This window comes from Neophocaena asiaeorientalis, unplaced genomic scaffold, assembly GCF_003031525.2.
Source record: "Neophocaena asiaeorientalis asiaeorientalis breed wild unplaced genomic scaffold, Neophocaena_asiaeorientalis_V1.1 scaffold1, whole genome shotgun sequence".
Taxonomy (NCBI): Eukaryota; Metazoa; Chordata; class Mammalia; order Artiodactyla; family Phocoenidae; genus Neophocaena; species Neophocaena asiaeorientalis.
The window spans coordinates 2828536-2844601 of record NW_020171981.1 but is presented as its reverse complement, the minus strand read 5'-3'; the positions used below and the strand labels follow the sequence as shown (position 1 = coordinate 2844601).

The 16066-nt window shown below is 43.4% G+C and overlaps 1 protein-coding gene across 2 annotated transcripts in view; it reads right to left on the bottom strand.

The window, feature by feature from the left end:
- Positions 1-669: 669 nt before the first annotated feature.
- CWC25 (CWC25 spliceosome associated protein) overlaps positions 670-16066 on the bottom strand; it is a 31909-nt gene continuing 16512 nt past the window's right edge. The window contains exons 8-11 of one of the 2 annotated variants that reach the window (XM_024742436.1): positions 15751-15849; positions 3375-3479; positions 2670-2831; positions 670-2186 (exon numbers count right to left, since the gene is read on the bottom strand). In XM_024742436.1, coding sequence (XP_024598204.1) covers positions 2072-2186; positions 2670-2831; positions 3375-3479; positions 15751-15849 — 481 coding nt within the window. In that variant the 3' untranslated portion in view covers positions 670-2071. The remainder of the gene's footprint in view (positions 2187-2669; positions 2832-3374; positions 3480-15750; positions 15850-16066) is intronic. The other variant, XM_024742442.1, reaches the window with a different exon arrangement.

Sequence of the window (16066 nt, the reverse complement as noted above, 5' to 3'; positions counted from 1 at the left end):
CCCCGCGGCCGAGCGGGGAGGGGAGGAGGGCTGGGTAGGTCTCGCTGTCTACCGCGGGAGGGCCTCCCTGTTCGGGGCCCCAAAATTTAGCGTTTGGCTCTTTCCTCAACCTGACGTGCCAAGATGGCGGCGGCGCCACTGCTCCGGAGGGGAGGAGGGGCGGAGGGGCGGGAATGGGGGGAGGGTGGGACGTACCATCCCCACCCCGGGGGAGAGAGGAGGACCACAGCGAGGGGTAAAGTCCTGCCGGGAAAGGGAAGAAACGCCCCCTCGCTGCACCCAGGCGTGGATCTTCCCACTCCCCTGGGCCCCGGGGCTCGCTCCACCCGCAGGACACGCCTCCTCCCCCCAGGGCCAATGAAAGGAGCCAGCCGGGAGCCCTGGGTTTTATGAATGGGTCCCGCTCCCACCCACTGGCTGCCGACCTCCTCCCGCCAAAGGGTCCAGTTAAGGGACAGGCCGGCACCGTAAGACACCTATCCTTCGGTAGAGAATTATAATCATCTTACTCTCTGGCTCACTTGATGAAATCTTTGAGTAAACTGTCCACGGTTTGTTACATAATTCCTCTCAGACTAAGGCTCTCCATTTTATACTGGACACAAATTGCGGATCAATATTGTTCTGTATGGGAATTCGTTACTCAGCACAGGTGGCTTTTTGCACAGTTACAAAAATAAATGTAGCCTTTATTACCAATTAATAAAATAAAAGACATAATTAACCCTAGTATAGGGAAGCAGGATAAGGTGATTAAATGCCTAACAAGTGTATGTTACTTTCTCTCTGGGGAAAGACTGGGTTTTAAGCATAACAGTGCCTGGCATCATAAGTGCTCAAAAATATAAATCCAAATTCATTTTAAGCAGAGTTAGGAATTAGCAGAACAAGGAACTGGCCCAGCTAATGTGTGGGTCAAGAGTGCCTAGGACTTCCTAGGCACTGAGGAATGAGGGCTTCCTAGGCAATGAGGGCTTCCTAGGCAATGAGGGCTTCTGATAAAAGAGAAGGGAAAGGGGTAAAGACAAGGAGATGGATCCCATGAGTCTGGGTTTTTTGTTTTGTTTTAATACCTGACTAAAAAATAATAGCAAACAACTCCTGAAAATCGAGAATTGTAATAAGATTACTACATGATAAAAGGGAAGCCATGAAATAAACAGCTTCCATTATGTTTTCTTTTAAGAGCCAGGGAGCATACTGGTAGTTTGGTCCTGACTACGAAAATCATTTGACTTCAACACTGCACTGCCCACATCAGAGACTGTATGCAGTGTAAGTGGATAGATACCCTAGATCCTATCAATAAACCCAGGCCCCTCCACAACTAGCCAGATTCCGAGAGGAAAGAAAAGCTGACCTGCCTTACTGTGTTACTGGATAACAAGATACAATGTGGTTCTATTACATAGTAAAGTCACTTACCAAACAAGATATTCTAACAAAGCTAACTACTTTTTTTTAAAGCATGTAAAAATTATACATTTGTGCATATATACAATATACTTTATAGTTTGAAAGATAGTCCAAATAGTTCAACAGTTCATTTAGGGGTTTTTTTTGCATTGTTTTCCCTTCCAGATTCTTTGTCACTCCCTTGGCTCTGCCCTAATCTGACATCATCTGTCACATTATCTACTAAATGAAGTAAATGTTCGTTTACCCCGGTAAGCACCAACTATCTGGGTGGCTCTGGGGAGAGAGGTTTCTGAAAGGTCCAGTCTATTCTGAGGTGGCAGAATAGGTTCACACAGGTGGAGGGAAGAGGCATAAGGGAGCCTCCTTCCAGAGCAAGACGAGTGCTCACACCTTGATGTTCCAGTGCCCGCCCATTTAACAACAGTTAAGACCTGCTCTGCACCCAGCAAGTTACTGAGGGTCCCATAGAGCAAGTCACACTGGTTCTCAAAAGAAGTTGGCTGTTTTTGGCATCCATGGAGGACAGTCACTTTGAACAGTGGTGGTTTGACGTCTGTGGAAGAAGCCATTTGAACTCTTATAAAGAGAATTTTTAAGGGATCAGCAGCCTCCCTGGAAATTTCAGGAAAACCAGCAAGAGAGGGGATGGCTTTCATCTTTTCATAAAGTTCTTCTCCAGAGCTACTGAGGTTCTCTGTAGAGAGTAGATATTCCGCTTCACCCGATCTTCCAGAGAGGAGGTAGATGCACTCTCTAGCTTCATGCGGCTGGGAAGAGAAGACAGGTGAAAGTTAAGTAACATGCATTTGTCAACTGGTCAACTATCTGGCGGAGTAAGAAGAAACAGGTTGCTAGCCATAAAGCAGCTGCAGAAGCACAAACTCTCTTAAGCCCATGTAGATAACTTTCGAGTGACTCCATCTGGAACTCAATTTTTTATAAATTTATAAGGGAAATGTATCTGTTTTGGAAAATAAGTCCAAGCTTCATTTGAAAAAGGCTTCCTGAGCCATGAATTCTTAGGAGAAGGCCAAGGAGATTCAGTGAAAATACCAATTCACTTCTCCTCCCCTCAGATGAAAAACGTCCCACTGTCTGGTCAGAAGCTGGGAGTAGTAACAATGGTGTCTGGGGGCTGAGCTCCGCACCGACACAGAAACACTGGGAACACAATGAGTGAACCAGTTGCCCAACTGCCTCCTTGGGACCATCGCCACAAAAGCTGATAGGCAGGAAAATCATGCACTCACTGGATAAACTTCCCATCCCGGGAGTCTAGCTTTTCCAGCCTCTGCTCCCGTTCATCGTCCTTAGCGTGCCTCTTGAGGATGTTCAGCCTCTCTTCCTCCCGCCACTTGGCGTTTTCCATCATCTCTTGCCGTTTTCGCTCTAGCTCCTCTGATGAGAGCTTTCTGTTGAACACAAAAATCACCCTAAGATCTACTTCTCTCCCAGCAACAACAACAGCAAATAGAGAAACACCACAGGGAGAAGAGAAACCAAGTAGGACCCCAGGTTCTCTAGCCCATGGCTCTCTTCTCTCAGAAATGCCCAGCCCAGTGCCACACTCAGCATGAGTTTCCTTCCTTCCTAATATCTTATTCAGGTGGTTGCACTCAAATTTCAAAGACTTTTAGTGAAGGATTCCATACTCTCACTCAATAATCTCTGGAGTAATTACTCTGAAACATTAAATACAAAAAATAAACTGAGAACTAGTCAGGAGCCTCAGGCTATGGCAATTATATTCCAGTTGTTTGCTCAACAACTTATAAAACAGGGGACTAAGTTCATCCATGTAACGGTTAACATCTACCACCTACCCACTAGAGGTGCTTAGAAATTCATGGACGTAGTGCACGAGTATACCACTTTAGGACTAAGCTAGAAGCAAGATGTCTGAAGAATTCAACTTAGCCTCGGACAGTAATAGGTAGGTCTTTCCTGGCACTCACTGCAAATGAAGAGCAAGAAGAGGAGGTGATGAACCAGCTCGATCACTACCAATGTCAGACATCCATATCCATTGCTTCTCAAATTTGTGTGATGTACTGATCCCCCTTTAAAAGGAAAAATAAGTATCGGAGTCCCATAAGGGAGTGGGAGCCCAATTTTGAGAAAATTAAGATACTAAAATTTGACATTTAGTTATCTATAGCGAAATGAAAAGCCTCCCCTTCAAAAACCCCACTAACTAAAATACATAAAAGCACAAGAAGATGGAAGAGGAAATAACACTAAATAAGAGATGTGAACAAATTGTCAGAAGATGGAAGTGGATGAAGGAGTAGTAACCACGTTAACAGATTAGAGGAAACTGAATCCTAAGTGCCTGATACTGATCAGAAGCAAGATATTCACAATGCAAAACCCGGGAAAGGTTCAGGGACTGCAGGAACCAAGCACTTTGGAGGGTGGTGCTCAGGGTTGAAAACAAAGGGACTCATTTAAGGTCTGTATAAGGAGCAATTAAGACATTCTGGGGTCCTCATGCCTGACTCGGGGAAGCCCGTGACTACTCTCCCGAACATCTACAGGAGACCCTCCAGAAGGCAGACCCTCCAGTAGTTTCTGAGAAACTGAACCACACAGGAGAATGACACCAGACAGGTACATGTAAAAGAATGAAATTAGAACATTTTCTCACATCACATAACAAAAATAAACTCAAAATGGATTAAACACCTAAACGTAAGACCGGAAACCATAAAACTCCTAGTTTTATGGACGTGGAGTTCATCTCTCTCCACGGATACATGAGGAATACATCTATAAATACAACAATTCTCACAGAACACTGGCTGAAAACTAGCAGAAGACCTTGGACCCCAGAAAGGACTATAAAGATCCCTGCATAACTGGGTAGGACGGAAAAAAAAGAAGGGAGAAGGAGGAAGAAAGGAAGCGGATGGGGACCTGCACTCTGGGGCGGGGGAGCTGAAGCAGAGGAGAGAGTCCTGAATTCGGGGAAACCCCCTCTCCGACGGGAAAATCGATTGGGACAGAAGGGAAGCATTTGAGGCTGTTGGAAGAGGGTGAAGTGGCCAGTCTGTGGCAGACGGGACAGAGTGAGAAATACACAGATGGTCCGTACCGCGGGCCTGCAGGCCCCAGACTGGGACGTGTGTTCACAGGTGTGCAAGGGGGCTGGGAGCTGGTGCATGGGGATTGGAGAACGGGCCCAGAGTGAGAACCGCTGCTGGATGTGGCAAGATGAACTGAGGGGACGAGAGGGAGGAAATCTGCAGCAGGAAATGCCTATGTAGGACGACTGGACTGTCATGAAAGCAGGCGCTACTGCTGAGTCACATGCATGGGGAGGAGCCACTACTGTAACCTCTCTCTCCCCACACGCCGGCGCCTGCCAATGACAATAAAAGAAGCCCGCTCAGGGCTGGCCCTCACACGCCTGCTGCCGGATGCCAGAAAAACCCCGGCCAGGGCTGGCCCTCACGTGCCTTATGCTGGGCGCCAGAAAAGGCCCTCACTAGGGCCATATCTCTTGCGCTCGTGGCCGCCGGCTTCCCTGCGCATTTGGCACGGCCCGGGCTCCCGCGATCCAAGCAGTCGGACCACCTCTGTACCCCGTCCTCACAGGGGCAGACCCAAGAGCTCCAAGGCAGCCTCAGGACCAGACTCCTGTGGGTGGACCACACACAGAGGTGGGGATAAAACCAAAGCTGAACGCCAGGGACAGGGTAACTAAGGAAGAAGATTGAAAATCTTTCCATCAGCTATACAAGCTGCAGATTAAATCCCCAGGATCAGCTAGGTAGACCCTGCGTCTGTGGAATATCTGAGTAGACAATGAGTGTTTCCCACAAATGAAAACGGTCTAGCTCTGGCAGCTGTGGACTTTGGGGGCAAGCACACACAGGAACTGTGCCAGATCTGAGTCTGAGTGGTGCTCACAGGGCCCACAGCAGGTCCAGAGACCAGCCCAGAGGCAGAGGAGCCTCTTGGGGAGGCGGAGGTGGGCTGTGGCTCATGGCATGTGAAAGGACACTTACAGCAGAGACCCCAGGGAAACATAATTATTACTATTAATTTTATTATGTTTTGATTCATTCTGTTGTTGGTTCTGGCTTTTTTTTTGGTTTCTTTTTTTGTTTGTTGTTGCGTTAGTTTTTTTTTTCAGTCTTTTGGGATCTCCATGTTTTATTACATATTTTTATTGTTTATTTTTTATACAATTTTATTTTTACTTTGCTCTTCTGTGTTCTTTTCCCTTATTTCCTTCCTTCCTCATTTTCTTTTTCTTTTTTGAATCTTTTCATTTCTACTTTGTTTTTCTGTCGTCCTGTGTTTTTTCCCTTTTTATTTTCTTTCATTATTATTATTTTTTTAATCATTTTAATCAGTTTGTTCTGTTTCCTTGCTTTACTCCTCAGCTGGCACACTGCTTTGGTTTTGTTTTTAGATCATGTGTTTTTGCTAGTTTTAATCCTAATTGTTTGATTTCATTTGTGAGTTCTTCTCTTTGTCTGGTTCTCCTGCTTTCTGTTTTACTGGGCTCTGTTTTTGTTTCTTTTACATGAGTGTGTGCTTCCTTGTTTCTGCTTTTGTTTGTTTGATTTTGTTTTTACCATTTCTCCAGGGTTTTGTCTTTTTCTTTAATATATTTTCTATTTTATTGTTTTATATTTCTGTTTCTACGTTGCTTTTCTGTTGTTCTGTCTTCTTTCCCCTTTCTTTCTCTTCTTCTTTTTATATCACTTTTTGTTGGTTTGTTTCGTTTCTTTGCTTCATTCTTCGGTTGGTGCTCTGCTTTGGTTTTGTTTCGGGGCTTCTGTCAGCTTTCTTCTTAATTGTTTGTTCTTGGGTTCTTTTGTTTGTCTGGTTGTTACCTTGCTATTTGATTTATTTAGCTCTGTTCTTGTTTCTTTTGTGTGTGTGCTTCCTTGTTTCTGTTTGTTTGATTTTACTGTTTACCATTTGTCTGGGGTTTTGTTAGTCTATTTTTTTTTTTTTTTTCGGTACACGGGCCTCTCACTGTTGTGGCCTCTCCTGTTGGCGGAGCACAGGCTCCGGACACGCAGGTTCAGTGGCCATGGCTCACGGGCCCAGCCGCTCCATGGCATGTGGGATCTTCCCGGACCAGGGCACGAACCCGTGTCCCCTGCATCGGCAGGCGGACTCTCAACCACTGCGCCACCAGGGAAGCCCTGTTAGTCTATTTTTTAATCCCCTTTATTGCTGGGATGAGCGACTTGCGGGGTCTTGGTCCTTCAACCACAAGTCGGGCCTGGGATTCTGGAGTGGGAGCACCAAGTCCAGGATGCTGGACCAATAGGGAATTCCTGGCCCCAGGGGAGATTAATCGCCGAGAGCTCTCACGGAGGCCTCTATATGAATCCAAGACCTGGCTCCGCCCAACTGCCAGCAGCTCCCAGTGCTGGATGCATCACACCAAACACCAAGCAACAAACAAGACAGGAACACAAACCCACCCATCAGCACACAGACTACCTAAAGTCATACTAAGCTCACAGACACCCCAAAACACACCACCTGACACGGCCCTACGCAGCAGAGGGAAAAGACTCAGCTCCACCCACCAGAACGCAGGCACCAGGCCCTCCCATCAGCAGGCCTACACAAGACACTGGACCAACCCCACAACCGGGGGCAGAGAACAGGAGCAAGAGGAACTACAAGCCTGCACCCTAGGGAAAGGAGACATCAAATATTGTAAATTGGACAAAATGAGAAGACAGAGAAATATCTTACAGACAAAGGAGCAAGATAAAAACCCACAAGACCAAATAAATGAGGGGGAAATAGGCAAACTACCTGAAAAAGAATTCAGAGCAATGATAGTAAAGATGATCCAAAATCTTGGAAATAGAATAGAGAAAATATAAGAAACCTTTAACAAGGACCTAGAAGAACTAAAGAGCAAACAAACAGTCATGAACAACACAGTAACTGAAATTAAAAATACTGCAGAAGGAATCAATAGCAAAATAACTGAGGCAGAAGAACGGATATGTGAGCTGGAAGATAGAATGGTGGAAATAACTGCCGCACAGCAGAATAAAGAAAAAAAGAATGAAAAGAATGGAGGCCAGTCTCACAGACCTCTGGGCCAACATTAAGTGCACCAACATTCGAATTATAGGCTATAAACCATTAGCCAGACTCATCAGGAAAAATAGGGAGAAGACTCAAATCAACAGAATTAGAAATGAAAAATAACAACTGACATGGCAGAAATACAAAGGATCATGAGAGACTACTACAAGCAATTATATGCATCTGGGAAGATCCCACATGCCGTGCAGCAACTAAGCCTGTGCGCCACAACTACTGAGCCTGCACTCTAGAGCCCGTGAGCCACAACTACTGAAGGCCACAAGCCTAGAGCTTGTGCTCCGCAACAAGAGAAGCCACAACAATAAGAAGCCCATGCACCGCAACGAAGAGCAGCCCCCACTCGCTGCAGCTAGAGAAAGCCCACGCACAGCAACGAAGACCCAACGCAGCCACAAATAAAAAACAAATACATAGATAAATTTATTAAAAAAAAAAAACAAAACCTTCCAACAAACAAAAGCCCAGGACCCGATGGCTTCACAGGCGAATTCTATCAAACATTTACAGAAAAGCTAACACCTATCCTTCTCAAACTCTTCCAGAATATAGCAGAGGGAGGAATACTCCAAAATGCATTCTATGAGGCCACCATCACCCTGATACCAAACCCAAAGATGTCACAAAAAAATAAAATTACAGGCCAATATCACTGATGAACATAGATGCAAAAATCCTCAACAAAATGTTAGCAAACAGAATCCAATAGCACATTACAAGGATCGCACCCCATGATCAAGTGGGGTTTATCTCAGGAATGCAAGGATTCTTCGATATACGCAAATCAATCAATGTGACATACCATATTAACAAAGTGAAGGATAAAAACCATATGATCATCTCAGTAGACGCAGAGAAAGCTTTTGACAAAATTCAACACCCATTTATGATAAAAACTCTCCAGAAAGTGGGCATAGAGGGAACCTACCTCAACATAATAAAAGCCATATGTGACAAACCCACAGCCAACATCATTCTCAATGGTGAAAAACTGAAAGCATTTCCTCTAAGATCAGGAGCAAGACAAGGGTGCCCACTCACACCACTATAATTCAAAATAGCTTTGGAAGTTTTAGCCACAACAGTCAGAAAAGAAAAATAAAAGGAATCCAAATTGAAAAAGAAGAAGTAAAAATGTCACTGTTTGCAGATGACATGATACTATAGACAGAAAATCCTAAAGATGTCACCAGAAAACTACTAGAGCTAATCAATGAATCTGGTAAAGTAGCAGGATACAAAATTAATGCACAGCAATCTCTTGCATTCCTAAACACTAGCAACAAAAAATCAGAAAGAGAAATCAAGGAAACACTCATTTACCACTGCAATAAAAAGAATAAAATACCTAGGAATAAACCTACCTAAGGAGGCAAAAGACCTATATGCAGAAAACTATAAGACACTGATGAAAGAAATCAAAGACGATACACACAGATGGAAAGATATACCATGTTCTTGGATTGGAAGAATCAACAATGTGAAAATAACTGTACTACCCAAAGCAATCTACAGATTCAGTGCAATCCCTATCACATTACCAATGGCATTTTTCACAGAACTAGAACAAAAAATTTTACTATTTGTATGGAAACACAAAAGACCCTAATAGCCAAAGCAATCTTGAGAAAGAAAAACAGCACTGAAGCAATCAGGCTCCCTGACTTCAGACTGTACTACAAAGCTACAGTAATCAAGACAGTATGGTACTGGCACAAAAACAGAAATATAGGTCAATGGAACAGGATACAAAGCCCAGAGATAAACCCACACACATATGGTCACCTTATCTTTGACAAAGGAGGCAAGAATATACAATGGAGAAAAGACAGCTTCTTCAATAAGTGCACCTGGGAAAACTGGACAGCTACATGTAAAAGAATGAAATTAGAACAATTCCTAAAACCATACACAAAAACAAACTCAAAATGGATTAAAGACCTAAATGTTAAGGCCAGACATTATACAACTCTTAGAGGAAAACATAGGCAGAACTCTTTGACATAAATCACAGCAAGATCTTCTCTGACCCACCTCCTACACTAAGGGAAATAAAATCAAAAATAAACAAGGGGGACCTAACGAAACTTAACAGCTTTTGCACAGCAAAGGAAACCATAAACAAGACAGAAAGACAGCCCTCAGAATGGGAGAAAATATTTGCAAATGAAGCAACTGACAAAGGATTAATCTCCAAAATTTACAAGCAGCTCATGCAGCTCAATATCAAAAAAACAACCCAGGGGCTTCCCCGGTGGCACAGTGGTTGAGAGTCTGCCTGCCGATGCAGGGGACACCAGTTCGTGCCCTGGTCCAGGAGGATCCCACATGCCGTGGAGCGGCTGGGCCCGTGAGCCATGGCTGCTGAGCCTGCGCGTCCGGAGCCTATGCTCCGCAACAGGAGAGGCCACAACAGTGAGAGGCCCGCGTACCACAAACACACACACAAAAAAAACCCCAAAACAAACAAAAAAAGCCAACCCAATCCAAAAATGGACAGAAGACCTAAATAGACATTTCTCCAAAGAAGATATACAGATTGCCAACAAACACATGAAAAGATGCTCAGCATCACTAATCATTAGAGAAATGCAAATCAAAACTACAATGAGAGGGCTTCCCTGGTGGCACAGTGGTTGAGAGTCTGCCTGCCGATGCAGGGGACACAGGTTCATGCCCCGGTCCAGGAAGATCCCACATGCCGCGAAGTGACTGGGCCCGTGAGCCATGGCCACTGAGCCTGTGTGTCCGGAGCCTGTGCTCCGCAATGGGAGAGGCCACAACAGTGAGAGGACTGCGTATGGCAAAAAAAAAAAAAAAAAAAGCCACAATGAGGTATCACCTCACACCAGTCAGAATGGCCATCATCAAAAAATCTACAAACAATAAATGCTGAAGAGGGGGTGGAGAAAAGGGAACCCTCCTGCACTGTTGGTGGGAATGTAAATGGATACAGCCACTGTGGAGAACAGTATGGAGGTTTTTTAAAAAACTAAAAATAGAACTACCATATGACCCAGCAATCCCACTCATGGGCAAATACCCTGAGAAAACCATAATTCAAAAAGATACATGTACCACAATGTTCATTGCAGCACTATTTACAATTGCCAAGACATGGAAGCAACCTAAACATCCATCGACAGATGAATGGATAAAGAAGGTGTGGCATTTATATACAATGGAATATTACTCAGCCATAAAAAGGAATGAAATTGAGTTATTTGTAATGAGGTGGATGGACCCAGAGTCTACCATACTAAGTGAAGTAAGTCAGAAAGAGAAAAACAAATATTGTATGCTAATGCACATATATGGAATCTAAAAAACCGGTACTGATGAACCTAGTGGCAGGGCAGGAGTAAAGACGCAGATGTAGAGAACAGACTTGAGGACACAGAGCGGGAAGGGGAAACTGGGACAAAGTGAGGGAGTAGCACTGACATACATACACTACCAAATGTAAAATGGATGGCTAGTGGGAAGCTGCTCCATAGCACAGGGAGATCGATGCTTTGTGGTGACCTAGAGGGGTGGGATAGGGAGGATGGGAGGAAGCCTCAAGAGGGAGGGGATATGGGAATATGTGTATACTTATAGCTGATTCACTTTGTTGTACAACAGAAACTAACACAACATTGTAAAGCAATTATAATCCAATAAAGATATTTTTAAAAATAATATATAAAAAAAGAAACATAGGCAGAACATTCTTTGACATAAGTCACAGCAATTATTTGTTTAGATCTGTCTCCTCAGACAAAGGAAACAAAAGTCAAAATAAACAAATGGGACCTGATTAAACTTGAAAGCTTTTGCACAGCAAAGGAAACTATCAACAAAACAAAAAAAATGAGACTTCCCTGGTAGCACAATGGTTAAGAATCCACCTGCCAATGCAGGGGACATGGGTTTGAACCCTGGTCCAGGAAGATCCCACATGCCGCACAGCATCTAAGCCCGTGTGCCACAACGACTGAGCCTCCGCTCTAGAGCCCATAAGCCACAACTACTGAGCCCGCATGCCACAAGATGAGCCCACACGCCTAGAGCCCATGCTCCGCAGCAAGAGAAGCCACTACAGTGAGAAGCCCGCACACTGCAATGGAGAGTAGCCCCCACTCGCTGCAACTAGAGAAAGCCCGTGTGCAGCTATGGAGACCCAATGCAGCCAAAAATAAATAAATTTATTTAAAAAACCCAAACATGTACTCATGATACAGTGTGAGTGTGGGAAGAGTGCCTGTTCACATTTGTACGCTGGTGAGTTTAAGGAACTTGAAAAAAAAAGAAAAAAAAAGTTGTTAGGTTAAGACATTTTTCCAAAGAAGATATAGTCTTCTGTATCTTCTTGTGCATGTTGGCTAGTCTTCTTATAGTCAACATGTACATGAAAAGATGCTCAACATTGCTAATCATCAGGGAAATGAAACCAAAACCACAATGAGATATCACCTCACAACTGAAGAATGGCTGGTGTCAAAAAGACCACAAATAACAAAGGTCAGTGAGGATGTGGAGAAAAGGGAACCCTACTTACCCTGCTGGTGGGAATGTAAATTAGTGCAGCCACTATGGAAAGCAGTATGGAGGTTCTTCAAAAAAGTAAACATAGAACTACCATATGATCCAGCAATTCCACTCTTTTTTTTGCCACGCCATGCAAGATCTTTGTTCCCTGACCAGGGATCGAACCTGTGCCCCCTGCAGTGGAAGCACAGAGTCCTAACCACTGGACTGCCAGGGAATTCCCAGCAATTCCACTCTTGAGTATATATCCAGAGAAAATAAAAACACTAATTTGAAAAGATACATGCACCCCAATGTTCATAGCAGCATTATTTATAATAGCCAAGATATGAAGCAACCTAAGTGTCCATCAACAGAAGACTGGATAAAGAAGATGTGGTACATAATGGAATATTACTCAGCCATAAAGAAGAGTGAAAATTTTGCCATTTGCAACAACATGGATGGACTTGGAGGATATTATGCTTAGTAAAATAACTCAGAGAAAGACTGTATGTTATTATATGTGGAATCTAAAAAATGATACAAATGAATGACTATAACAAAATAGAAAACAGACACACAGATGTAGAGAACAAACTAGTGGTAAACAGTGGGGAGGGGGATGGAGGAGGAACAAGATAAGAGTAGGGGAATAAGAGGTACAAACTACTATGTATAAAATAAATATGATACAAGGATATATTATACTACACAGGGAATATAGCCAATATTTTTCCCCACCCCCCAAAAAAAAAAAAAAAAAAAAAAAGGTGTCTATTATTTGATCAAAACAATTAAAGAAATTGTGCCTTAATAATAGTAATTAATGCAAGGATAGTAACTCCATTTTCTATTTCCTATTGCCACCTTTGTTCTGGGCAATTTACAAGCCCAACAGAAGGAATTTTAGCCACTTCTGGGGTATGACCTTATAGTAGTGATTTTTGTTAGTTTGTTTTGAGCATACACATTTTTTAAAATTATAAGTGTTGCGGGGCTTCCCTGGTGGCGCAGTGCCTGAGAATCTGCCTGCCAATGCAGGGGACGTGCGTTTGAGCCCTGGTCCAGGAAGATTCCGCATGCCACAGAGCAGCTAAGCTCGTGTACCACAACTAGTGAGCCTCTGCTCTGGAGCCTGCGAGCCACAACTACTGAGGCTGCATGCCACAACTACTGAAGCCCGCGCACCTAGAGCCCGTGCTCTGCAACAAGACAGGTCACCATAATGAGAAGCCCGCACACCACAATGAAGAGTGGCCCCCTCTCGCTGCAACTGGAGAAAGCCCACGCACAGCATGGAAGACTCAACGCAGTCAAAAATAAATTAATTAAATAAATTTTTTTTAAAAAGTGTTGTGATATCGTGATATCTATCACATATAGAATGCATAAACAAGGTCCTACTGTATAGCACAGGGAACTGTATTCAATATCCTGTGATAAACCATAATGGAAAAGAATATGAAGAAGAATGTGCATATGTGTGTGTGTGTGTGTGTAACTGAATCACTTTGCTGTACAGCAGAAATTAATACAACATTGCAAATCAACTACTACATTTGAATAATTTTTTTTAAGTGCTGTGTTGACTATAAGAAATTTAGGAAGCACTGAAAGCAATGGAAAAATAATGTGGAATCCCTCAGTCCCCAAAAAAACTTAAGAGAAAAAAAAAGTCTTAGTCTGTAAAAATCGCTTTAAATTGAGAGCCTCACTGCTAAAGAAAAGCTTCAGCTGACAAGAAAGTTGTTTTAGATCACTAATTAAAACAAAACATACACACAAAAGAGAACTCAAAAAATTTTAAATTCTTACAGAACTCTCAGGCCCTTGAGGAAATATCCAGTGACTCTCAATCTGAGAAACAGTGGAACTAGTAGTGCTAAGAAAGGTTTTACAGCCAAAACTTTTCTTTTGTCTTAATTCAGCACCATCTTTGGTGTTCAACTCCCTGGAACACCAAACCAAAACAAAGAGATATCATAGAATCCATGCTTTCAAGTTTCTGTGTTTCCATTCCTGGAAGACAAAAGTCTTGAGGGCTCTAACTCACTTTATTTATTTATTTTTTAAAAATTTTACTGGGACTTCCCTGGTGGCACGGTGGTTAGGAATCTGCCTGCCAATGTAGGGGACACAGGTTCAAGCCTTGGTCCGGGAAGATCCCACATGCCGCGGAGCAACTAAGCCCATGTGCCACAACTACTGAGCCCAAGGGCCACAACTACTGAAGCCCACATGCCTAAAGCCCGTGCTCCGCAACAAGAGAAGCCACCGCAATGAGAAGTCCGCACACCGCAACGAAGAGTAGCCCCTACTAGCTGCAACTAGAGAAAGCCCGCACACAGCATCGAAGACCCAACGTAGCCAAAAATAATAAATAAATTTATTTAGAAAAAAAACTTTATTGAAGTATTGGTCTATTGGTCCTATAGAGTAGGACCTTGTTGTTTATTCTAACTCATTTTAAATCACAAAATTCAACAAAGATTCTAAGGGCGATAAGAAAGGCTGACAAAGTGAGACAAATTTAAGTGATGGCAGATGGCAAAAGAGACAGAAAAACAAAGCGGGATCTGAAAAAGCAGACCTTGCGCTGACCAAGAGCCTTAAAATACATCAAAAAAAATACACTCATGAGCATCCATCCCTAAGAACAGCATGAATTACAGCACAGCAGAAGAACTGACCCAGTGTCACCAATAAAAGATTAAATTATGCATAATATACCCTCCCTCTCTGGGAAGGCAGGGAAATATGTACATGCGTATTTTGGAAAGTTGCCAGTGAAAATGAAACCTTAAACTTAGGGAATCAGGCAATTAAAAGTTAAAAGGGAGTTTAGGGTTTGCCTCTCTTCTAACAGCATACTGAATAGAAGAGGTTGTTAGGAACTCTCAGTGGTTCTCAGTGCTGGTTGTGCACTGGAACCACTGGGATGCTTTAAAAATACTGATGTCTGGGCCCATCCCCAGAGACTGTGATGTAATAGGGCTGGGGTGCAACAAGGGATTGATTGGGATTTTGGTTTTTCTTTAAGCTTTCCAGGTGATTCTAATGTGCAGCCAACGGGGGGAGGCAGTTAAAGGAAGTACACAAAAGTTGCCCAAGTCAACTAAACTTTTTTTTTTTAATGAGATCTTCGTTCCTTGACCAGGGATTGAACTGGAGCCCACGGCAGTGAAAGCGCCGAGTCATAACCACTGGACTGCGAGGGAATTCCCTCATCTAAACTTCTAAGAGCAATCGAGACCCCTAGGGACAGCCTTTCATGGGCACAGCCAACTCCCCTCAGGTCCCATGACTGCACACCCATGTTCTGTCTGACCCACACCACACCCAACTCATACACAGAGTTTATCTTAGGGTGTCTGCCCTCAAGGAGACCACCTTCCTGCTTCCCTTTCAGCTGATGCCTCAAGAAAGGAGCATACTCTTAAGAAAAGCTTCCTGTAGAAATCTCTGTGAGAATACATGTTTACAGGTGTTGAGAGACAATCACTTAGTGAATTGGTCATTAGTTCAATAGTTCAAAACTATTTACTTTGTCCTTTCAATGTGACTCGCATGGGGTGGGGGGCAGGGCAGATGGTTAAAAGTTGACCAAGATGAATAAAAGAGGGATGGGCGAAAAAGGTGATATAGATTATCCACTTGCCCTGGTCTGAGCCATTCCAAGACTCGGGCCTGAAAGTCTGAAGTTAACCTACTGGGCTCTTGACTCACCTGGTGTACCCATGACCATGCCGCCTTTGGTAGATGTCTTTTTTAGGTGATAGGCTCTTACTTCGGCCTCTGTCTCTCCTATTTACCTTAGAGTTGTGCCTGTAACAGACACAGAGGGCAGAGAGGAGAAGAGCTTTTTCAATACAGTGGCTTTTATCATGTCCCTCAAATGATGGAAGAAAAGCTAACAGTTTTAGAACTATAATCCAAATTGAAGAAAATAGAGGGAAGAAGTGGAAGAAAAACAAAGGCATAAGGATACATAAGATTTGATATTAATCTCACTCTAGAGATTCCACATATATAAATATGTAGT